Source organism: Lepus europaeus, chromosome 2, assembly GCF_033115175.1.
Source record: "Lepus europaeus isolate LE1 chromosome 2, mLepTim1.pri, whole genome shotgun sequence".
In the NCBI taxonomy this organism is placed as follows: domain Eukaryota; kingdom Metazoa; phylum Chordata; class Mammalia; order Lagomorpha; family Leporidae; genus Lepus; species Lepus europaeus.
Window position 1 is genome coordinate 92,844,500 of NC_084828.1, and position 23,610 is coordinate 92,868,109.

The 23,610-nt window shown below is 46.7% G+C and overlaps 2 protein-coding genes across 3 annotated transcripts in view; one reads left to right on the forward strand and one right to left on the reverse strand.

The window, feature by feature from the left end:
- Positions 1-23,610, reverse strand: part of MCF2L2 (MCF.2 cell line derived transforming sequence-like 2) — a 256,883-nt gene that overhangs the window by 61,813 nt on the left and 171,460 nt on the right. The gene's annotated exons all lie outside the window — the stretch shown is intronic.
- On the forward strand, positions 1,824-22,176 carry B3GNT5 (UDP-GlcNAc:betaGal beta-1,3-N-acetylglucosaminyltransferase 5). Of its 2 annotated transcripts, none has more exons than XM_062210318.1 (3): positions 1,824-1,925; positions 6,241-6,333; positions 18,298-22,176. In XM_062210318.1, exon 3 carries the CDS (start codon positions 18,615-18,617, stop codon positions 19,746-19,748), a length of 1,134 nt encoding a protein of 377 aa, XP_062066302.1. In that variant the 5' UTR covers positions 1,824-1,925; positions 6,241-6,333; positions 18,298-18,614; the 3' UTR covers positions 19,749-22,176. The 2 variants fall into 2 exon arrangements, with proteins under 2 accessions (XP_062066302.1, XP_062066310.1); XM_062210326.1 differs by lacking the exon at positions 1,824-1,925 and adding an exon at positions 2,624-2,719.

Genomic DNA, 23,610 nt, shown 5'->3' on the forward strand with positions numbered 1-23,610 from the left:
GAGCTGGATTGGAAGTGGAGCAGCCGGGACTCAAACTGGCGCCCACATGGGATGCTGGCACTGCAGGCGGCAGTTTTACAACTACACCACAGCACCAGCCCCCTGACTTACTTTTGAAACCACTTCTCTGTCTGCTGGGTCTATCTGTATTCAGGATGAATATTTTTTTTTAAAAGATTTATTTATTTGAAAGGCAGAGTTACAGAGAGAGAGACTCTTCCATCCATTGGTTCACTTCCCAGATGGCCACAATGGCCAGAGCTGTGCCAATCTGAAGCCAGGAGCCAGAAGCCTCCTCCAGGTCTCCTACATGGGTGCATGGGTGCATAGCCCAAGCACTTGGGCCATTTTCTACTGCTTTCCCAGGCCATAGCAGAGAGCTGGTTCAGAAGTGGAGCAGCCGGGACTCAAACCAGCGCCCATATGGGATGCTGGCACTGCAGGCGGCAGTTTTACCTACTATGCCACAGTGCCAGCTGAACATATAGTTTGTATATGTGCTTATCAGTATGGGGGTCAGCTTGCATTTCTTGTGGGTAGCCCAATGTTTGTGTGTGTGCAACATGGGTGTGTTGACACATGGATTTCAAATGACCTGAAAGAAATATATTCATAGTTGATTATTTGCACATAAATTCACCCCACATATGAGAGACCTGGGGGGGGGGGGGTTAAGTGGGATTACTATCAATTTTTATTAGAGGAGCCAGCATTGTGGCCCAGTGGGTTAAGCCACTGTCTGCAACATGGACTGCTCCACTTTCAATCCAGCTCCCTGCTAATGCACCTTGCAAAGCATGGATAATGGCCCACATGCTTGGGTCCCTGGCACCCGTGTGAGAGACCTGGAGAAAGTTCTCTGCTCCTGGCAGTGCAGTCATAGGGGAGTGAACTGCAGATTCCAAGATCTCTTTCTCTTGGTCACTCTGTCTTTCACATAAATAAGTCAACCTTTTTAAAAAGAGATTTTATTAGAGAAGGGGTGTGATTAGCAGTGTGGTGACAATGAATCAGCCTATTGAGGGGTGGTTGTCAGGGCCTCCCTGTGACTCATGGTAGGTAAATACTTGAGTGTGGTCCACAGCACCGTGTAGAGGGCGACAATCCTGCCCTCTACAGGGAATCCGAGAAAAGATCCGCCTCACTGACAAAGAGGCTGCAGGCCAGTTCTAGGCGTCCTTAAAGTCGAGCCGGAGACACCAACCCACAATGCACAGTTTTAAGCTCGGGCTAACTCACTCCTTTCACAGTAACAAACCCGAAGCGTTTTCCTTGCTGAAGTCCTGGGTTGGGCTCTTTTGCTTCTCAATTGTGTTCTAAAGCACGAACATGAAGTTACAAAACCGCTCAAAAGAGGACCCTCGTGGACCGCGGGCGTTCTGGTCTACGGGGGTGAGGCGGGACGTTGAATAGTATTTGGGGACCCAAACCCGATACGTCAAGGGTGTTACTTATATCCTCCCTTCTCCTTGGCCATCGCCTGGTCCCGCGCAGCTCGCAGAGGACAGGCGTGTGGCTGGCGGCGCACGGCGGGTCATCCGAGTAAATGAAGTCAGTTACCTGAAGAGGCGCGGGCGAGCACTTCCCGGAGCCCACACCCACCGGCGAGAACAGCCCGGGGCGGGGCGGGCACCTTCACAACCACGGCCAGACGGTGCCGGGCGAGCCGGGCCGTGACCACGCTCAGGGCTGCGCGGAGCGAGCGCGCTGCGGGGAAGCTCGCAGCCGCCGCGCCCGCGCCCGCGCCCTCGCCCGGAGCCCCCGCCTGGGCCCGCCCCCATCCGGCCGGCTCCTGCCCGCTCCCCGCCGGGGACGCGCGCCGCACCAGCGCCGGCGGCCCGGCCCCCGCCCCAGCTTTAAAGCCCGCCAAGTTTTGTGCTTGGAGCCCAGTGTGACTCTCGCTCGGCGGCGGGGACTCGGACGCGGTGAGTTCTGCCCGCCGCTCCCCTGGGAAGGACGCCGGTCACCGAGGGGGACGAAAAGCCACCGGGAGAGCCGGCCCGCGGAGGAGGGGCCGATTTTTTAAAAAAAGGGGCCGTGCAGCCCGGGTTAGCCGTGAGTTAGTGTCCTTCCTTTGTTACTTACCGGAAGCGGGAGGCTTCTGGCGAGTGACACGGACCCCTGGAGCAGGACTCGCCTGCCCCGAGAACTCTTGCTCGAGAAAAGCAAAATAAGATGATCGGCGAACGCGCCCGTTACTCAGCGGAGAGGGGTCCCGGCGCTGAGTGGCCGCTGCGGGCGCGGGACGCACGCACCCGCGGTCCCCTGGGCGCCGCCTCTGGACCCGGGGCCCTGGGCCGCCCCCTGTCGTGGGACTGAGCCGCGACCGAGCGCACGGCCGCAAGCCCTTGTGCAGCCGCCCGCGTCGTGACCGGCGGGGCCCCGGTGAGGGTGGCCACGCGGCCTCCCTTCCCTTCCGGAACGAGGAATGGGGAAGTGCTAGCACGCTTGGCGGGAGCAGCGCCGAGCCCCAGCGCGGTGGGTTCTTTGTGCCGCCGACCCGAGCGGGCGGGCCGCCTCTCGGTGCTCCGCGAGGCTGCCGGCCGCGGCCGCCCGGCCTGCGCCCCGCCCCTGCCCGCCTGCCGGGCCGCCCGCCGCGCCTCCTCGCCCGGACCGCTCTCGCCACTCAGTCCCCTGTGCTCGGGCCGGGCCAGGGTCTCGGCGCGGGTGGCGGGAGGCGAAGGCGCACTCGTTCACGTGGCTGGCACCCGGACGTCAGGTTAGAATGTGCGCTGGGCCGGGGACGCGCGGCGGGGAGGACTCCCGGCCCCCGGGCGGCCCGGCGTGTGGAAGCGGGGCAGGCAGGCCCTTCTCGCCGCCGGGCAGGGCTGCCCGCCGTCCGAGGAGGGAGCCGCGATCGCTTCCCGGGGCGCCTTTGTTCGCTCCGGCCAGCCGGCGCGGGCACCGGGCGTCCGGGTCCCGGCGCCGAGCCACCTCCCAGGTGCGTCAGGTGGGGCTGAGGGGACGGCTTCCCCCGCCCCGGGGAGTCCGCGATGCCGGGACCCGCCCGAACGCGGGAGCGGCGAGGCGAACGCGGCTCCGCGGCCTCGGTGTCCGGCCGGGGATTCCAGACTGGCCGCCCCCGCCCGGCTGCGGAGCGGACTCGGAGCCCAAAGGAGGAAACTGGCTGACGGGGAAGCTCACGGCGAGTTCCTGCTGGGGAAGCGCAAACGGGGAAGTGGACTGGAGGGGGGCAAGCGAGCAGCGGCTGCTCTTGGCTTCGCTCTGCGGCATCTTAACTTGCATCCTAACGGGGCGGTCGCTTGCTTGCTCCGGGGCCATACATGTTGGATTTGACTCTGGCCACACTGTGTTTTTTCTTTTCCAGTGTTGGTTTTCGTTGGGCACGGGTCGTTTTAAAGGGCACCGAAGTTGCAACCGCTGCAGTGGCCGGTGGCTTGTATTTAGGCTAATTCTCTAATGAAAGCACAGCCATTAGGACTGGATTGGTTCCTGCGCGCCTTTATTTTGGGAAACCTTGCCCGGTCCCTATGGGGGAAGGGAGAGTGGAATGGGAGAAGCTGACACTGACCCAGAAAAGGATGCTGGAAGGTAGTTGAAGTTAGCAGCGCGCTGAACTTTCTGAAAGCATGATGAGGGATGAGAAACGCACATTTTAACTTTCTCACAGGAAACGGGTGGTAGATTTGATGCCTTGTCACTAGGGGGAAAGAGAACTTTTTTTTTTTTCCAACTCTTGCTTTTAAAGCAAGATAAAGCCAACACCTGAAATGTTTCCGTTATATACTTAAACCTGTCTCCTGCCCCTTGCCTCTCCTCCCCAGGAGTATTTATGGAGCTGAGGGTGGCTTGATTCAGCTTGGTCATCTCGGTCTCCGGGGCCCTTCTTGACCCCTTAGGATGGGCCAGCGTTAGGACCGACAGGGCTCGAGCTGGGTTTCAGCTGTGCCTATTGATGTGTAGAATGGCTTTGCTGACAAAGAATATTCAGTAGGTGGAAACGAATTTGCAAAAGAAAAAGGCAGGCCCAGTCAGGTAGAAATGTCGCAGTCTGTTTCATTTACGTGGAGATCACATTTCCTGGTTCATAGAAGATATTTAAATGGTGAGGTTGTAGGGAAAGGAGACAGCTCTCTAATTCTCAAATGTAGAACAGCTTGAGTGATAACTCAAGGGTTTTTAAATGGGTCATCTTTTTAAATGGGTCACTTTGGCTAGAATCATTGCACTTGGTGACTTTGAAATTATAGAAGGTCAAGTTCTTTGTGAGGCCCAGTTGTACATTTCAGAACACAATATATGATAGAAAGGAACAGAAGATTGGGAAGGAGGTGGTCTCTTCTCAAAACAACAAAATGAACCTTGTTTTAGGGGTGTTTTGCATATGCTCAACTAGGCTTTGTATTTTAAGATGTGTTCTGTCTTTTTTGGAGGGGGACAGTACTTCCATAGCTGTGATTTTATGCCAGTGTGAGAATGATCTTGAGAAAGGAATTAATTGTATCTGTGTTCCGGAAATTGAGTAACAACAAATTGTTAAAAGAGCTCGGCCACTTGACATCAAATCTCTTTCAGCAATGAAGTAGCAAGAACAGTGTAAATCTAGAATTAAATGTTTTCCTTATAGTAGTCATTATCTGTTATTTTGAAGTGAGGGTGCTTCCAAAAACTCCTGGGAAAATGGAATTGAAAGACAAGTTTATTTTTTCCATGAACTTATTGAAAGATATGCCCTGGTAAATACATGAGGTATAAGAATTCTTCACATTTAAAGAAATGTGATCAAAGTGAGATGTGAATGAGAAATAAACAAAAGTGACTGCCTTACATTTTAATGCTGCAAAGTCAGAAGCCAACTTTGAGCAATAACTAAGATTTATCTTCCATGGTAAAGTTTGTAACCTCCGAAGCCAGTTTTCTAAGCAGAAGAGAATGTTCTACCAAGTCTGCAGGCAACAAAACCCCAAAGTCTCAAAATTACTATTAGCCTAAGATCCACCTAAGATTTTATACTTTATTTCTTTTTCTCCTCTATCATAACTCTCTTTTAAATACTTTTTTTACATAAATTTTTATTTTTATTCATTTGAAAGGTAGAGAGAGGGATCTCCTAGCTGCTGAATCACTCTCCCAAATGCCTATAACAGCCAGGAATGGGACTGCCTGACGTTAGGAGCCCAGACCTCAATCCAGGTCTCTTTTGGGTGGTAGGGCCCAAGTACTGGAGCCATCACCTGCTGACTTCCAGGGTGTGTATTAGCAGGAAGCTGGAGTCCGGAATGGAGCTGGGACTCCAACCTAGGCACCCCCATCTGGGATGCGGTTATACCAAATGGCATCTTGCTGCTGGCACCAACGCACTCCCCTCATTTTTTTTTTTTTTTTAAACAAGAGGCAGAGGGGGCCAGCACTGTGGCATAGATAGCTAGGCCTCCCCCTGCAGGGCCAGCAATCCTATATGGGTTCTGGTTTGAATCCCAGCTGCTTCACTTCCAATCCAACTCCCTGCTACTGCATCTGGGAAGGCAGCAGCAGAATGCTGCACTTACGTGGAAGACCTGGATGAAGCTCCTGGCTCTTGGCTTTGGCCTGGCCCAACCCGGACCATGGGGCCATTTGGGGAGTAAGCCAGCAGATAGAAGACCTCTCTCTCACTCCTCTTTTCTCTCCTCCTCTCTCTCTGTATCTCTGCCTATCAAATAAATAAATAAATCAGTCTTTAAAAAAAAAAAAAAAAGAGGCAGAGGAGACAGTGACAGATAAAAAGAGCTAGCTTTCATCTTCTGGTTCATTCCACTGTGGCAGGGCCGAAGCTGAGCAGGGAACTCAGTCCAAGTCTCCCACATAGTTGGCAGGAGCCCAATTACTTTAGCCAGTACTGCTGCTTCCCAGGGGCTTCACTGGCAGGAAGCTAGAGTCGGAAGAGTCAAACCCAGGCATCCAACATGGGATGCAGGTGTCCCAAGCCTTGTCTTCACTGTTAAGCAAATGCCCACTCCTAGCATAGTATTTTAAAAAGGAAATAAGCCCTAAAAATAGTAATTGTTTACCAACTGACCCATCCTGGTAATTATACACGAACAATTTCTAACTTCTAGAGATCCAATCTGAACCGCACCTTATCAATAAGTTACATCAAGTGGTCCTCGGGAAACACTGGCACATAGTTCAGAGACCAGTCCAGTTCGTATACCCAGTAAAGGGAAGAGGCAGAATTTAAATCTACTTTTGTTCAAGTTTCTAACTATTTGTCTTTCTGTTCTCTCCCGCTTCCATCAGGTCCAGATGGAGCATTTACCAACTTGGCGATAGACAAGCTACACCAGCAACGTCTCTGAAGTCTTCCAGCATCCTGCTCTTGGCTACCACGTGGTATGTGATGAGTTAATGTTACTGAATGAATCAAATGTAGACATCCCCTTCTCTCCAGGCTGTCCAGCAAAATGCTGAGAACAGACAGTGCTTCGTAAATGGCATTTAACTTTGTGCAATAAATGTTTATCAACCAAGAGAGAAACACGTTCTTTGTACCTCTTACACTTCACACCGTCTTTTCCTTTTTGTACTGTGTCTTTTTTTTTTTTAAAGATTTTTTTTTAATAATTTTTTAAAATTTTTTTTTATTTATTTATTTTGACAGGCAGAGTGGACAGTGAGAGAGAGAGACAGAGAGAAAGGTCTTCCTTTGCCGTTGGTTCACCCTCCAATGGCCGCCACGGCCGGCGCACCGCGCTGATCCGAAGGCAGGAGCCAGGTGCTTCTCCTGGTCTCCCATGGGGTGCAGGGCCCAAGCACGTGGGCCATCCTCCACTGCACTCCCTGGCCACAGCAGAGAGCTGGCCTGGAAGAGGGGCAACCGGGACAGAATCCGGAGCCCCGACCGGGACTAGAACCCGGTGTGCCAGCGCCACAAGGCGGAGGATTAGCCTAGTGAGCCACGGCGCCGGCTTTGTACTGTGTCTTATAAAGCCTCAATCAAATGTTGTTTCTAAACATAATGTGCCATCTGGAACATACGAACCACCAGACAACAGACATAAACTGGTTGTACTGTCCTCCAGTTTCTGAATCATGACTGGACTTGGCTCACCTTTCTAATCTCCTTTTTTCCCATCTTCTCCATTCTCGAAAAACTAATTGATTTCCCATTCCAAGCCACAACTTTTCTCTTGTGTGCTTTCAAAAATTCCTGCAGTAGTCTGTCTTTCTTCCTGCTCTCTTCATCCCATGCTTTTCAGCCACCTTAAATGCTCTTGCTGTTGTCCCTCCCCCTGTTCCAGAGCTATCTTCTCCCTTCCTCCCCACACCGTGTTTGAATTTTATTCATTATTCTAGGCCGAGCTCGTCTGCCACCTGTTCCCTCAATTCCCATCCTCTTCCCCCTTCCCTCATCTCAGGGAAGAGCTCTTCCCTCGCACAGCGCCTGGTTTGTACATGAGTTTCTAGCATCAGAGATAGAGGTGACAGTTTACACAGACTTCCGCTCCCCTGACCGAATCCAGGTACTTTGGCCAGTTTTTCCAGGGGCAGAGTCATCCTGAGGATTCTCAAGAATGCTTGGAGCTCCCAGCTTGAGTGAACATTGGTCATGTCATGGCTCCAGATAGAGCAGTCACTGTGTCCTAGATGGGCGGCAGGGTGGGGTTGGGAGTGGTGGGGATTTTCAGCCTTTTTAGATCACAATAGAGGAGTACGTATGTATTCTTGACAATAAACTTATTGATCAGTGAACATGGAAGTTTTCTAAAAAAAATTTTTTTATATATTTGAGGGAGGAAAGGGGAGAAAGAGAGAACCCATCTGCTCATTCACTCCCCAAATAACTTTGAACTGCTTAGGGGCCCAACCCAAGAGCCAGGAACTGAATCCAAGTCTCCCACATGGGTGGCAGGAACTCAACTCCTTGAGTCATCACCTGCTGCCTCCCAGGATCTGCATAAACGGGACGCTGGGAGTCAAGCACATACACACTATGGGACACAGGTGTCCCAGCTGGTATCTCAACTGGAGGCCACCTGCCTCTGAACTTGAATTTCCCATTCATCCACTGGCTGTAAACCTTACCATGGATACCTGCTTTACATCTATTGATCATGTTCACTTCTTGTCACTTTATGAGCCAACTTTGAATTTTTCCTGCCTTTACACATGAAAAGAGTTTTGATACAGCATTTTATTAGAAGAGTAGCAGCTCTTCCAGGGCTGGGGTGTGTGTGTACAATCCCTCAACTTTCATTTTATCCAGTACCTGCTCATCTAATGCTTGATTAAAACATCCTCTCTGAGTGGTCTCATGTTTATTTTCTTCTCTCCCCTCCTCCACCTTCTGCCATTTGAGATTCCTATCCTTAGACCACTCCAGTCTTTGTGGGGAAGAGACTATGTCTACCCAAAGGACACAGACTGGTAAAGTCACTTTTGCCTGTTGTCTAGTGCTGTTGGGACCAAGCAAAAGTAGGAGGGAAGACAGGGCTCAAGGCTAAGCAAAAGGCCATGGTCCAAGGAAAATGAGAGCAAGAGCTAACAAAATACAGGTGGAAGCAAAGCAGAAATGACCCTCCACCTCTGACAGGGAAGGCACATACTTTGCCTGTGTGAATTACTGCTTTTAGCCCTGCCCCACCCGCCGCCCTGCCCTTCCAGGAAGAGCTGTGCCAGGGGGGAAGGGCACCGGAGGAACTCGGGGATAAGCAGCTTGGTGAGTTGCCATGAGGTCCGGAATTGATGGCTGTTTCATGGTGAACCCGGTTATCTCAGTGCTTCAGTTTCTTATGCACAGTAGGGAGATCACTTCTCCCTGATAGGCTGTGGTGAGGCTTAGGGAGCTATCGTGTGTGTGGAGCACTCAGACCAGGGCCTGATGTGCAGTACATGGGACGCTTTGGTAACTACGGCTAGAGTGGGTGAGAAGTTTGTTTCTTAACTAGGGAGGTGCTTAAAAGAGCCAGCAGCCCTGTCAGCCCAAACAACTATGTCACAAAAAGACCTATAGAAGGCAAGCTTAGAAAAGCAAATGTTTGATCTTTGTGTTTCACCTGTGTTTCAAATTTTACATAATCAAACTGGTTACTAGGAAATCTTAGTGACTTAAAATAACTCCTGTAAAATAGAATAATACTGCATAATCTCATGCCACTGGTTTCCTTAGTAAAGGCTTAGGGGCCTGCCTCAACCTATTTTTTGGGGGCGTTTCCCTGTCTTTATTTTCCTCGTAACTAGCAAACAGAAATATATACCCATGTTTAACTTAGAAGGAAACACACAGCAGAGTGGAGGTAGGTGGATCTTGGACCTGAATCTACACTGTAGACTTTGTAATCCAGCTTTCCCCTCCCCCATATCTGAGCTTGCTACATTATAATTTAACTTGCAACTAGCATTGAATTTAACTTTCAGCTAACATTGAATCAAGAACTCACTCTGTAAATGTATTCTTCATGGAAGGATAGTAACTCCGAATGGCTTCTTATTTTTTCCCATGGCTTGAACTAAAGTTTCATAGCTGAACACAATTACAAAAACACCTGACGGCAGCTGTTGGGTAGAATTTTGCCTTTTTATATAAGCTTTATTTTGGAAACACTCAAATTTGAATTAAAGAGAAATATAACAATTGAAGAGTGTCTAATTTTTCACATCTAAAATGTGAGCTGTAAATTCAAATTTCAGGTTGCCTCATCCATCATTGAGCAGTAGAAAAAGAGCCAGCTGTGTTTCTCAGCACCAATTACCCTAACTAATTTATAAAGAAAAATCCACGAGAATCAAATTAATAGCCTTTCCATAAATTTGGGGCATTTTAGTCCTGACTTGTTTCAACAAGCAGTATGGCTACTGAGAACTGGCCCTTGCTATGTTTGATAGAGAAGAGATGATCTCAAGAAGACGGGAGGGGCTGCCACTAGTAATGGCAGCATCTCCCATAAGAGCACCAGTTCAAGTCCAGGCTGCTATACTTCTGACCCAGCTCCCTACTGATTTGCCAGGAAAAGCACTAGAAGATGGTCCCAGTACTTGGGCCCCTGCCACCCTGTGGAAGACCAGGATGAAGTTCCTGGATCCTGGCTTTGGCCTGGCCTAGCCCCCATGATTGCAGCCATCTGGGATATGAATCAACAGCAGATGGCCAATATCCCCCTGCCCCATGTCTGTCTCTTGTTGTTCTACCTTTCAAATAAATCTTTTTTAAAAAGAAGAAGCCAGGAATGTAGAACAAATGAAATACAAAATAAAGGTAGTGCAGAAAAAAAAATTTTTTAAAGATTCATTCATTTATTTGGAAGAGTTACAGAGAGAAAGGGTGAGATGGAGAGAGAGCTTCTATCTGCTGGTTCACTCCCCTCGTGGCTGCAACAGCCAGGACTGGGCCAGGCCAAAGCTAGGAGCCTAGAGCTTCATCTGGGTCTTCCACATTGGTGGCAGGGGCCCAAACAATTGGGCTGTCCTCTGCTGCTTTTCCCAGGCCACTAGCAGGGAGTTGGATCAGAAATGGAACAGCCTGATCACAAACCTACACCCATAAGGGGTTCCAGTGTCGCAGGTGGTGGCTTTACCCACTAGGCCACAAGGTCAGCCTCATGCAGAAAATTTCACCTTTCCTCCTTTGAGTTATACCTGGATAAGAACCAAAAATTGCCTCTCACATGGGACATTAAGTAGTAAGTGTTTACATGTAAACATATAAAGTACTTAGGCTTTTTATAAAATCTGTGACTTAATGGAAGAGCTTTACTAGTCATACTTTATAAGCATGTCACTTTGAAATGGATTATTCACATTTTTATGACTCCTGGGGCTAGTCTGAACATTGAAATGAATGCAATCACCAATTCAGTCATGTTTTCTGAGACCTTCCATGCTTCTATAGAAAACTGTAGGTTTCACTATATAGTATTTTATTTCAAGAAAAAAACAGGACTAGGATGGATGGTTAAAGTAGTTTTCTTCTAATTGATCAGCTTTCTGTCCAATTGGTTTTTACATACATAGACTCTCAAAGTTGGTTTTGTTTTGGCAACCACTGAAATAGGATCATTTTATAGTAGAGTTCTGACCCCATTTAGATTGTCTCTCAGATTTGCAGGACACATTCCATTAATGGTTCATGCAACACTCTAGGAGGTTCAAGTGTCCAGAATAAAAAAAATAAAAATAAAAAAAGAAATAGAAGTATACATTGCATTTAATAAAGATTAAACTCAGTTAATGAACTTAATTTCAGATGTGTGTGTGTGTGTGTGACAGAGAGAGTATTCTCATCATGAGAGTACTTCTAAAAGTCAAATGGAATTAAAAAATAAGTGTGGGGAGTGGGTGCTTGGGTTTGGTTCCTTGCTCCAGTTTTATGGTAATGCAGATCCTGGGAGGCAATGTTGATAGCTCAAGTACTGCCACCCAGATTTGGATTGGGTTCCTGGCTCCTGGCTATGGCCCAAATGGCCCAACCATTGTGGGCATTTGGGTAGTGAACCTGCAGATGGGACCCACCTCCCCACCCCCATTTAAAAATGTTTTTTTAAGTGCATATTGGCGTACAAAATGTTGAAATCCATGGGTATAGGAATCTTCAAAGAGTTCATGGAAAATGTATATTATGAAAAAAGTATGCATGGATTTAAAATATTTTTGAATAAAATGAACTTGTCTTTCATTTCATTGCCCACAGGCATTTTGAGGGTCCTGAGTATATTATAGTTGTCAGAAATAGTGGTCAAGAAATATATAGACAGAAACAAGAGTGTATGCCTTTTAAAATTAAAATCTGCTAGCTTCCCCTGGTGTACATCACATCAGCCTTCAAATCTCAGATTCAGCGTTGCTTCTCTTCCTGGAAAGTTCATTCCCTAGATGGGGCTGGGTCCATCACTGGGCCCACCTGTAGCTCCCAGCACCAATCCGACTTCTCCGTCAGTGTCTGCCTTCCACACTTAGAGCCCTGTGATGAAGGTCTTGTTTGCACCGCTCACACTCTACCCATCTTAAGTTCCTGCTGAACTAACTGGCTCTTCAGAATGACTCCTTTATCCTTTGACTCCTCCCTCTTCTCCGTCACCTCCTATTTTTCCCTTCAGGCCTCTCTGTCTATCTCTCCCATGTTCTTCTCCTGCCTGTAGTCCTGGGATCTGCCATCTGCATGCCCAGAGTGCCCACCGGATCTCAAGTCCTGACTCCAGTCTTAGATTTCCTCCCGGACATCTGTATCTTGTCCCTCCAACACCTCAGATTCAACACATACCAAAAACCAAGGTGATCTCTCCTCAGCCCTAGCTTAGGCAGGCAGTTCCCCTCCTTTGTCGACAATGCCGGCAGTTGGATTGCTCTCCTCATCCTGCTTACTCCCCAACTCAGGTCATTCACCAGGAACTGCTGCGATTTTGCTTTTCTTGAAAGGGTCTTTATCCTTCTTCCCTTCCCACTTGTCTTGCCCACGCCTAGGCCTCCCCGACCTCACCTGCATCCAGAGGAAGCTATACTGCAGGGCACTGATATCCAGGTCTTCTGCAACCCCAGGACCACATTGCCATTTCCATCCCTTTACTCAAACTTAACACTGAACAAGACAGCCACCATTACAAGCAAAAACAGAAACCTCTGTGTCCACTAAGCACGTCTCTTTCTGCTAGATTTAAGCCAGCCCCAACTTCTCTGCTTCTAAATATATTCAGTTCTTAACATTTTCCTCCTGAAACAATGACTGCTCCTCCTCCTAAGCCCCCTACGGTCTGGTCATCCTCAGGTCCTCCTGGAACCCTCTGACCAGTCCGAGCCTTGCTGACCTCTCATGGTGCCCAGAGGAGGCATCACTCAGATTCATACCAGCAATACATGGACCTGACCGTGATGGGCCCACTGCTGTCACTGGGAACTCTTTTTATGTGGAAACCATACTCCTGTCTCAAAAAGATAGTAAGTGGAGAATAGAGAATGGAGACTATAAAATAGTATGATCTCCTACCATACCTGACATAACAAATGCACACAGTCAATACTCGGGTACTTGTAGGATTAGCTGAGACATGGCAGACTGAGGTGGTATAACTTGGCCTTAAAGTATCTCGATGAAAACCTTACCATTGATGGCAGGTTTTGTCCAACATTTCAGGATCCCAAAAACAGACTTAACAAACAAATGAACAAGGGTAAAGGAGGCGGGGGGAAAATCAGGGGTTATCCTAGGGAATCCCGTCACCTCTAGGTACACCAACTTTAGTTTTCTCAGCAAAGCTTTCAGGAAGAAAGCTTCTTTTGAATAACGGGCACAGCGCCAGGCTGACCAGTGTTCAGTGTGGGTGGGTGTCCAGCACCTTCCCTTCTGCTGTCCCCTCTAACTACTCCTATTAGCAAAAGAATACGAAGGACAGCTGTTCCTTTCTTCCATTCCCAATATTTGCATATTTCCCTCCGAGCAAGTCTTTACCCTGTTCTCACCTGTGATTCTGTTTTATCTTTTCAGCAGACTCTGATGTCATCTATAATTTTTATTTCCCTTTGGTTACATTACACTGGTATTTGTCCCTCATTCGTAGATTAAATCACCAAATCAGAGTAGGGTAAGGGTTGCCCGAGGTTGCACAATAAAGTGGCCCCAAACAGGGGCAGCCCTGGCGTTTGCAGTCTGTTGATTGGCCACTGCCCCGTGCAGCAGGCGCACAAAGCGAGCTGCACCCACAGCACTGCTGGGCACGGTTGCTGAGCTCTGCATTCATTATTGGGATTGCTGTGTTTCCTGTAAGGCCTGGCCTGTTCTCCGGCCAGATCGGCCGGCGGGGGTGTGGGTCTCTCCCCAGCCCCTTCTCCTGCACTCTGAATGCAGAAGCTGGAAGACGTGCCTTAAAGAAGAAGCCAGAAGAGTGAGCGCCGGTTGTGTGTGCGTGGTCTCCGCCAGCAAAGCCGGGGCGGGGGCAGCACTGTTAACCCACAGTCTGTGAATGCAGTTGTGGGGAAGGGGGATGCTTTTGTTTTCGGCTGGGAAAGCCCTAGCAGTGACTGTTGGTCTGGAGGAATCCAGGTGATCTCGTGTTGCAGAAGTACAGCTGTGAGTGATAGACGCCTAGTTTACCTTTCCTAACTCTTCCCCAGTGCTATGGGTGGGAGGAGAGAATCTCATTTTAGAACCTCACAGGCTGCACTGAACAAAGTAACTCATGTGGGTTGTTGGCTCTTGGGCAGGTTCTTTTGCATTTTTCAGAAAACCTGTTGATTTGGGGAGGTCAACTTGGAACAGTTATAAAAATACAGGAAAAAATTGTGGTGGGTAAAACGAATATTATGGGCTGCTGCTCACTTGCAGTAGCAATATTCGCAGCAGCTAGAGGCGTAGCAGACCCTGATTCATCTGAGAGATTTTAGTACCTACTGCTGGTGAGTCAGGTGCACATTTGGGTTCTGGGGGGGGTTGGGCTTGGGGGCCCACGGTCTAGCAAGCAGCTCAGACTTGTCAACAAGCAAGTAGGTTCAGAGCGAGCTGGCGTGGGAACTTGCTGAGCACAGCTGTACACAAATAGGAAGCTGGTTTTGCTTGTGGTCTCTTAGATTCCAAAGGTTATTTTCTACTTCGCCCCCTTCCCAGAGTCTACTAGAGAAGAAACTGCACATTGGTTTCCACTGAGAAGCCATCTTCTGCAATTCTTAAATGCTTACTGTGTCTGCTCCCTTGTGTTAAGCCTCCAGGTTCCTCAAGATGTGTGGTGGAGGGATGGAGGGGCCCTTGCTTTCGGTCTTCAGGGGCTGGTGCTTTGGGGGAGCGCTGTGGAAAGACTGGGAGGACTTGACCCCTTGGAACGGAAGTGACTTTGAGAAGTCTGGGCAGATGCCACCATCAGGAACTGAAGCTTCCTGCCGCCTTGCCCAGCCTCCTGTAGAGCATCCAGCTTACAAACACCCCACCTGTCTCAGTGATCTGTCCCTTAGATCAAGAGGCCTAGGAGGCTCTGCTGCCTTCGTGAGGGTGAAGCACCGTCATGCATTGTACACGGTGACCCCAAATGCGCACACAGAACTCAGTGTTACACAAAATGATACCTGCACTTACTGCTTTCATCTGCTTGCCCTTTTTCTTACAATACTGTTTGTGCCTTGCTAAGTGGAGCTTACACGTTAAAGATCTGTGCCTGAGTGGATAAAGTGTTACCTATGCTGATTATCTCTGGACAAAGTCTCACTGGAGCTTGGCTCTAATCTGTGCTTCTTGGACATCTGCATGCCGGGGCCTTTGCAGGGCTCACCTTGATAGGAAGCAAACATGGGAGACGGGAAATATAACTGGACGAGAAGACCCTGAAGTCAGGAAAGGCATCTTGGCTGAGCTAGGCCCGTTCTGCAGGCACACAGTCTGCAAAGTTCAGGCTTCCCAGAGAAAGGTGCCTGTAGACTTGAGGACGAGTACACGACTTATCGGTGAAGACAGAGCATGCCAGGTTGTGGCACTGGTGCAGAGGACACAGCATGTGAAATGGCAGGTGTGGCTGTGCTCTGAGCCAATGATTTGATCTTGTCAAATGTTGTGGTACTGGGAAGGTAATGTAGTGCAGTGGGTTAAGCTGCCTCCTGGGATGCCCGCAGCCCATATCAGAGTGCCTGGATTGAGTCCTCACTCCACTGCTGATCCAGCTTCCTGCTAATGTACTGGGAGGCAGCAGATGATGGCCTAAGTACTTGGGTTCCTGCCACCCACATGGGATAAAGTGTCTGGCTCCTGGCTTCAGCCTGGCCTAGCTGTGGTTGTTGTGGGCATTTGGGGAGTGAACCAGTAGATGAAAGATCTCTTTCTGTCTGTCCCTCTCTCTCTTTCAAATAAATAAATCTTTCCAAAATGATATGGTAAAATAAATGGATGGATGGATGGATGAATGGCTGGCAGGCTGGGTGGGCATTGTGGTGCAGTGAGTTAAGCTGCTGCCTGTGATGCCAGGATCCCATATGAGCATCAGTTCAAGTCCTGGCTATTCCATTTGCAATCTAGCTCCTTGCAAATGTACCTGGGAAAGCAGCAAAAGATGACCCAAGTGCTTGGGCCCCTGCCACCCACATTAGGAGACCAGGATGGAGTTCTAGGCTTCCTGGCTTCAGCCTGGCTTAGCCCTGGCTATTGCAGACATTTGGGGAATGAACCAGCGGATGGAAGATTGATCTTCCCCTACCCCTGTCACGCTTCCTTTCAAATAAATAAATCTTAAAAATAAATAAAAATAAAACAGGGTCCTGGGTGTCATGCCAAATCATGACTAGACTGCATCTTGTCACTAGCAATTGGTGAGGCTCTGAAGGGGTTAAGAGCCAGGTTAAATCTGAGTTTTACAAAGGATACTCTGATGATAGAGTGGAAGATGGACAGGCCAGGGGATCGTTCAGTCTGGGAGAGAAAGGATGATGAGGCAAAGAGGTGAAGAGGGATTTAGAGGAGTGACTCCCAGGATTGAAGAATTGGATATAGGCGTGGAGGAGGACTTTCAGAGCTCTGGCATAGGTGAATGAAGTGCAGTCAGCACAATGGGAAAATAGCGATAACGGGTTTTGTGGGAAGACAGTAGAATGGGTTAGAAATAACATTTGAGGGGCCGGTGTTGTGGCACAGCAGATTAAACCACTTGTGTCACCATCTCTCATATAGGAGAACTGGGAGTCCTGGCTGTTCCACCCCCCAATTATGCACCTGGGAAAGCAGCTGATGATGGCTCAAGTGCTTGGGCCCCTGCCACCCACATGGGAGACCAGGATGGGATTCAGGCTCCTAGCTTCAGCCTGGCCAGCCGCATCTGTCACGGACTTGGGGAGTGACTAATTGGATTGAAGATTTCTGTTTTCTGTCTCGGTCACTCTGCCTTTCAAAGAAACAAAGAAAGAAATCTTTATTTTTAAAAAAATGACATTTGAGGGTCAGCGTTATGGCATCGCAGGTCAAACTACCACCTGTGATGTTGGCATCACGTATTGGCACTGAATCATGTACCAGCTGCTTCACTTCTGACCCAGCTCCCTACTAATGGCCTAGGAAAAGCAGTGGACAATAGTCCATGTTTGGGCCCCTGCGCCTACGTGGGAGACCCAGATGAACTGTGGGCTCCTGGCTTCAGCAATGGCCTAGTGCTAGCCATTGTGGCCATCTGGGGAGTGATCAAGCAGATAGAAGATCTCTCTGTCTCTCCCTCCATCTCCCTAACTGACTTTCCAAATAAACACTTTTTTAAAAATGGCATTTGAGAGGGGCTGGTGCTGTGGTGCAGTGGGTTAACGCCCTTGCCTGAAGCACTGTCAACCCATATGGGTGCCAGTTCTAGTTACGGCTGCTCCACTTCCAGTCCAGCTCTCTGCTGTGACCTGGAATAGCAGTGGAGGATGGCCCAAGTCCTTAGGCCCCTGCAACCGCATGGGAGACCCGGAAGAAGCTCCTGGCTCCTGGCTTCGGATCGGCACAGCTCCAGCCGTAGCGGCCATCTGGGGAGTGAACTAGCAGATGGAAGACCTTTCTCTCTGTCTCTACCTTTCTCTGTAACTCTTTCAAATAAATAAAATAAATATTTTTTTTTAAATGGCATTTGAGGATCCCTATGTGCTAGGTAATTATCTACTTCCCTTCCATATATCTGTGTATAGTTCCATTTAACTTGCATTGGGCATTATCTCCATTATTCAGATCTCTGGGCTAGATGCAGGATGCAGTACAACCAATAGTAAGCTGCTGAGCCAGCTCACATTGCCTGATCACAAAGACAGAGCTTGGTGGCTGCATCCTGGTGCTTCCTAGCTTAGAACAGGTAAAATTTGAGATACCTGTTGAGTTTTCAAATGCAAAAGCTACAGAAAGAAGACAACTGTATAGATCTGTAGCAGACTAATTTGGGTTTGACAGAGTTTAGACTATGCTTCTGAGAAGCCAATCTTAACTCTTTGATTGTGACTCTTGATTTTTTTTTAACTTAGTTCTGCCTTATCTGGAATAAGCTTTAGATATTTACTTCTATAAACTTTATTTGCATTTAGTATTTTGCCTTGATTCCTATAGTTTCTTTCATTTTCAGTCTATCACGGATATGCGCTTTTGTGAAATTCAAACTTCAAGTTTATAAGATGATAGCCATTTTGGAGGTTTTGTTTGTTTTTAAGAGCAAGAGGAGAATAGGGTCTCAGTATCCAGAATGGGAAGACAGTGTAGTTTTCCCACTTTCCTGTACTTAAAAGACCTTACACCTATAGGACCCTGCCAAATACCAGCTCCCTCATCACCCTTCATTCAGATCAGTCAGTCTGGAGTAGGTTTTAAGGAATTAGGGTTAGTTTCTTTTTGATAACTCAATAACCTTTTCCCTCTTAATTCTTTTCTCTTCTTGACTCCAATAGGTCACATTTAATGTCCACAAGGAGACGGGTGTGGAGGAGCTGCCGGAGGCCACTCTCCAGACCCGGTCAGGATGCCGGTGTGGACAAATGCTGATGTGCCGGTGTCCTCGTTCCAGAGCGTGTTCCATTCTTTGGCCATCTCAGAGGAAATGGTGTTAACAGAAATTAGTTTGTGAAACAAGAAGGTCCCTGTCCGTTTTTAATGACCAGCGTATATTAAGATGGACATCTGTTCTGTCAGATACCACGTTCTTTGGTCTCAAAGAAGCAGGTGCCTGTTTCAAACCAGTCCTAACTAACAACAGACCTGGGTGGACATGAGAATGTTTGTTAGTGGCAGAAGAGTCAAAAAATGGCAGTTTGTTCAGTTATTCGCCACTTGTTTTATACTAAGCCTCATGTTTTTTTGGGAACCGTTCGATAACCACATTGTGAGCCACATGAAGTCCTACTCTTACAGATACCTCATCAACAGCTACGACTTTGTGAATGATACCCTATCTCTCAAGCGCAGCTCAGATGGGGCCCGTTTCCGATACTTGATTAACCACAAAGAGAAGTGCCAAGCACAAGACGTCCTCCTCCTCCTGTTTGTAAAGACTGCTCCTGAGAACTATGAGCGACGATCTGCAATTAGAAAAACGTGGGGCAACGAGAAGTATGTTCGGTCTCAACTTCATGCCAACATCAAAACTCTGTTTGCCTTAGGAACTCCTAATCCCCTGAAGGGAGAAGAGCTGCAGAGAAAACTGATTTGGGAAGATCAGATGTACAGTGATATAATTCAGCAAGACTTTGTTGATTCTTTCTACAATCTTACTCTTAAACTACTCCTGCAATTCAGCTGGGCAAATACTTTTTGTCCCCATGCCAAATTCCTTATGACTGCTGACGATGACATATTTATTCACATGCCAAATCTTATTGAATACCTTCAGAGTTTAGAACAAATGGGTGTACAAGACTTCTGGGTCGGCCGTGTTCACCGGGGAGCCCCTCCCGTCAGAGACAAGAGCAGCAAGTACTATGTATCCTACGAAATGTACCAGTGGCCGGCTTACCCTGACTATACTGCTGGGGCCGCCTACATAATCTCCGGTGATGTGGCCGCCAAAGTCTATGAGGCGTCCCAGACACTCAATTCCAGTCTTTACATAGACGACGTGTTCATGGGCCTCTGTGCCAATAAAATGGGGATAGCACCACAGTACCATGTGTTTTTCTCTGGGGAAGGCAAAGCTCCCTATCACCCCTGCATCTATGACAAAATGATGACATCTCATGGACATGTTCAAGATCTGCAGGACCTTTGGAAGGATGCCACAGATCCTAAAGTAAAAAACATCTCAAAGGGGTTTTTCAGTCAGTTATACTGCAGGTTAATTAAAATAGTTCTCCTCTGCAGACTGACCTATATGGACACCTATCCTTGCAGGGCTGCATTTGTCTAATGTACTTGAATGTTGTATGTTTTCACTGTCACTGAGCCAAACCTGGATGGAAACCTTTCAATGTTGTCTATACAAAAGAAGATGAAAGAAATATTTTGATAGCCTGGTCTATCAGAATACTTCTTTGATTCTAGAACTATTTGGTATAACTTACCTACTTCATCACCTAAATGCATTTCAAGGGATTCATATGCAGAAAAGGTTTATACTAATGGAAACAGAACTAAAGGGAAATTCAAGTCATGCCATATATATCTGGGGAGTAGAGAAGTTCTGAAGAAGCCTTGGTTCTGTTAGAATAACTCTTTTTGGAAAATACCAAGCGAATGTATAGCACAGCATTTCAAAGAAATGAATGTCTTGTTTGACCAGGGAGACAAGTGTATTTCTGTTAAAGAGCAATGGGCAGAGGTGGTGGTGGCAGAGAAAGACTGGCATAGGAAAATGTACATGAATCTGCTTTTAAAAAAGTCTCTTGTTCTTAAAAGGTGTAGGGAAAAAAAATGTGCATGCTTTGATTATAAACAGCCAACTCAGTGTCTCGTCCATGTAGCTGTTTTACCTACATAGTGTTGGGAGTCATTTAAAATACATTGACATCCCCTTTTCAAAGTTTGATGTGAATTTTAGAAAAGGCATTAGCTCAGCCCCAACTAGTTTTTTGTTGCTGTTTCAAATATTGGAAAATGACATGAAACATAGTCAGTTTATTGCCCAGAGGGCCTTCCTCTAGACAGAAATCGTTGCTAATTTGAATATGATGATTTAACTTAATTAATTTTTCAACTTTTTAAAATACTCAATATTGGTCCATATTTTTAAGGTAGTTATTTGAGTGTGATTTGCTAGATGGAGGAGACTTCAAAAGGACCGATAGAATATAAAAGTTTTCTTCACAACTGATAGAATGAAACCTTAGTGTCTAAATCATTGCACTGATGTAGCCTGTTCTTCCGTAACAGAGTGTCATGAACCACAGAACTTTGTTCCAAGTTCATCATTTTAAATTGACAGCATTAAATGCCAAATCAAAGCTGTAGTGCCTAAAACAGCCATTCTCAAATAACTATCAGGATGCTCTTTAACTTTTAAATGTTTCAAACTTCAAAGCGGAATAAGATAAAAATAAAAGTGATAGAAAAGTTGTCAGAATGAGGGTTAAAGTACGTGTAAAGTGCCTGTTTCTTGTCATCAGAGATGTAGCTGAAATCTAAGAGTCATTTACGCTTATTTTACGAAGCGGGATAAAAATGTGGCCACGATGCACACAACCTTTGCTCACCACAGAAAGAATCAGGTGATGTTGATTGTTAGGGACATTCTATGAAGGCCAAGATCATGGCGTCAGCAAAAGGACTTGAAGTGATTGTAAAACCTTTGACTGCACAAGCACTGGTTAGGAAAAACTAACGAGGTCTTATTTCTTAAGATTATGTAAAAACCATGCGAAACAGAGCCCCAAAGGGTTTCTCAGTGCATACAACTGGATGATGTTCGTCATTCTTAGCAGGTAGCTACTTAATGTTTACAGATATGTTTTGTTCATTTTTTTTTTTCTATTTTGAAGTTTGAGGCTTGTTTACATTGCTTAGGTAACTTAGTGTTTTTAACCAATGCCAAAACTCTCGCATCAGACCTTCTAGGTTGTAGTTAGCTTTCAGAGTAGATTCAGGGTTATAGATCATTACAGTTTAAGTTTTCTGACCAATTAAAAAAAAAAAAACTGCAGAGAACAAAAGCACATTTTGACAAAGCAGCTTTATAATGAATTTTTCTTAGTTGAATAACCATTTGCTTTGGGCCACATATACCCCACCTGTCTGTACTAAGAACTATTTAAGCTTGCCACTGGGTAAAAACAGCAGTGTCTCCGGCCAACGAAATGATCTTGTTTACAACAATATTTTTGTGGAATAGTTATTTATTTGCTGAAAGAGCTCTCCTAAACTGTGTTCATCTTTTTATTTGTGCTTAGGACTCAGTGGAACAGATTTAAATTCAAAGGAAATATGAAGGCACTTCCTTTTTTTTTTTTTTTTTAAGAAGGAAGTTGCTAGATGATTCCTTCATCAGACTAATGGTACTGAGAAGAGTATTTGTAAATAAAAGGTCTCCAACCTTTTAAAAAGGAAGGAAAAAACTTTTTGGTGCTCCAATGCAGGGCTATCTTTTTTAAAAAATGTCAATAAAGGGAAAAATGAACTATGCGCCTGGATGGTCACTTGAGTAGAAGATGGTTATTATACACAGTGTTATTGTTATAAACTTTTTACCTCTTGGTTGGTTTGCCTCTATTTTCCATATTATTAATTTTGTACCAAAATGTTAAATATTTATATTATTTGAATTTTGCTCTTGTATGGCAAAATAATTAGTGGATTTTAAATATATATATATAATTTCCAATAAACAATTTAAAAACTGTCACAGATGCCTGTGCAGACTCCTGCATTAATGCCATGTGTATCATCAGTTCACTTCCTATGACCTCAGAGGTGTGGATCCCACATCATCATAGTCCTGTTGCTGTTGGTACCCCGCTGCATTATGGGATACCTGAGAAGTTGGTGGAATGACGTAGACTGGAATGTCTAGGTGGAAGATGTGCTCTCCCCTAGTCATCTGTCCAAGAAAGGCTGAAATCACCTGTAGCCATGCTGCCCTAAAACACCATTTCAGTAACTGTCAGAAAATAGATTCGAATGTAGCCTGGTGTCTCCGTGTCAGGAATGATTTTCTCCCTCCATCAGTCTTCGGTGTATTTGTGCATAGAATGCGGTCATCTATTTTTCACCTGCTCCTGTCTTCAGTTCCTGACATAGTATATAGTGTGATTCAGACTGAGTATATGTTTTTTAAAAAATTGGAAGTATCTCAGTTATTTGGTTGCAGAACATTTTACTTGTAAGGAATGGTGGGGGTGTTTGGAATTAAGTGATGATGACCCGGAAGAATCAACTTGACCTGCCTTGAGGCCAAGTTAATTGGACATGGGAGCTGCAGTGGGAATAGGACCGGAGCACTGCAAGGTCACTGGCTCCACTTCAGTGATTTGAGGAATGCTGGATGTCTCCTGGCCCTGTTCTCCCTCCAGTAACTGCATTGTCTTCATCACAGCTTTCATTACAGTAGTCCTTTGCTGCAGACCTCAAAGGCTCCTTCTGCCTCCGCTCCGGCACCGGATCTAAACTGTTCTCTCCAGGTTTCAGGGCACAAGGCAGTCAGTCTTTCCTCCTCCGTCCCTGGTAGCCTGCTGGGACCCTCTGCGACATTATCCAACGCTACTGTCGCTCCTGAGTGTACCTGGCTTAAGTCGGTTTCCCTTGTTTGTTTCTCCTATACCTGATGAAATCTCCCAAATCCAACCCTGCCTTCTCCTTAAGCATCTCCTACCCTCTCCAAATCTGTATTTCATCACATACATTATTGTACTACCTACTGTTTATTCTCGGTTTTAGTAACAGAAAAGGCCCAGAAGATAAACTACCATTTAAGGAAAAAAACAAACCACATCACTGCCAATTTGTGCTTTTCAGAGCCGACATCACTAAACTCTCACTTTCAGATACTGGGCCATTCACAGAACTGCAGTGTAGATGTTAGTCAGTGAGACCCTGTACTTCCTTAAAGTAAAAGAAAATTACTAGTCTAATAATTAGCTTTAATCAAGGGCAAGTCCTTAAGATGTTTGTTCATTCATTCTGCAAGTATTTGGAAGCCTGGGAAGAGCCAGACTATGGGGATAAAAGCAACCTACAAGACAGATGGTGTAGATATAATAAATCATGTGGCTTGCTGGCATAGGGGTTATGATGGGGTTCTGCGTGTAAAGTGTTTTTTAAATCTCTGGGTTTTCCTCTCT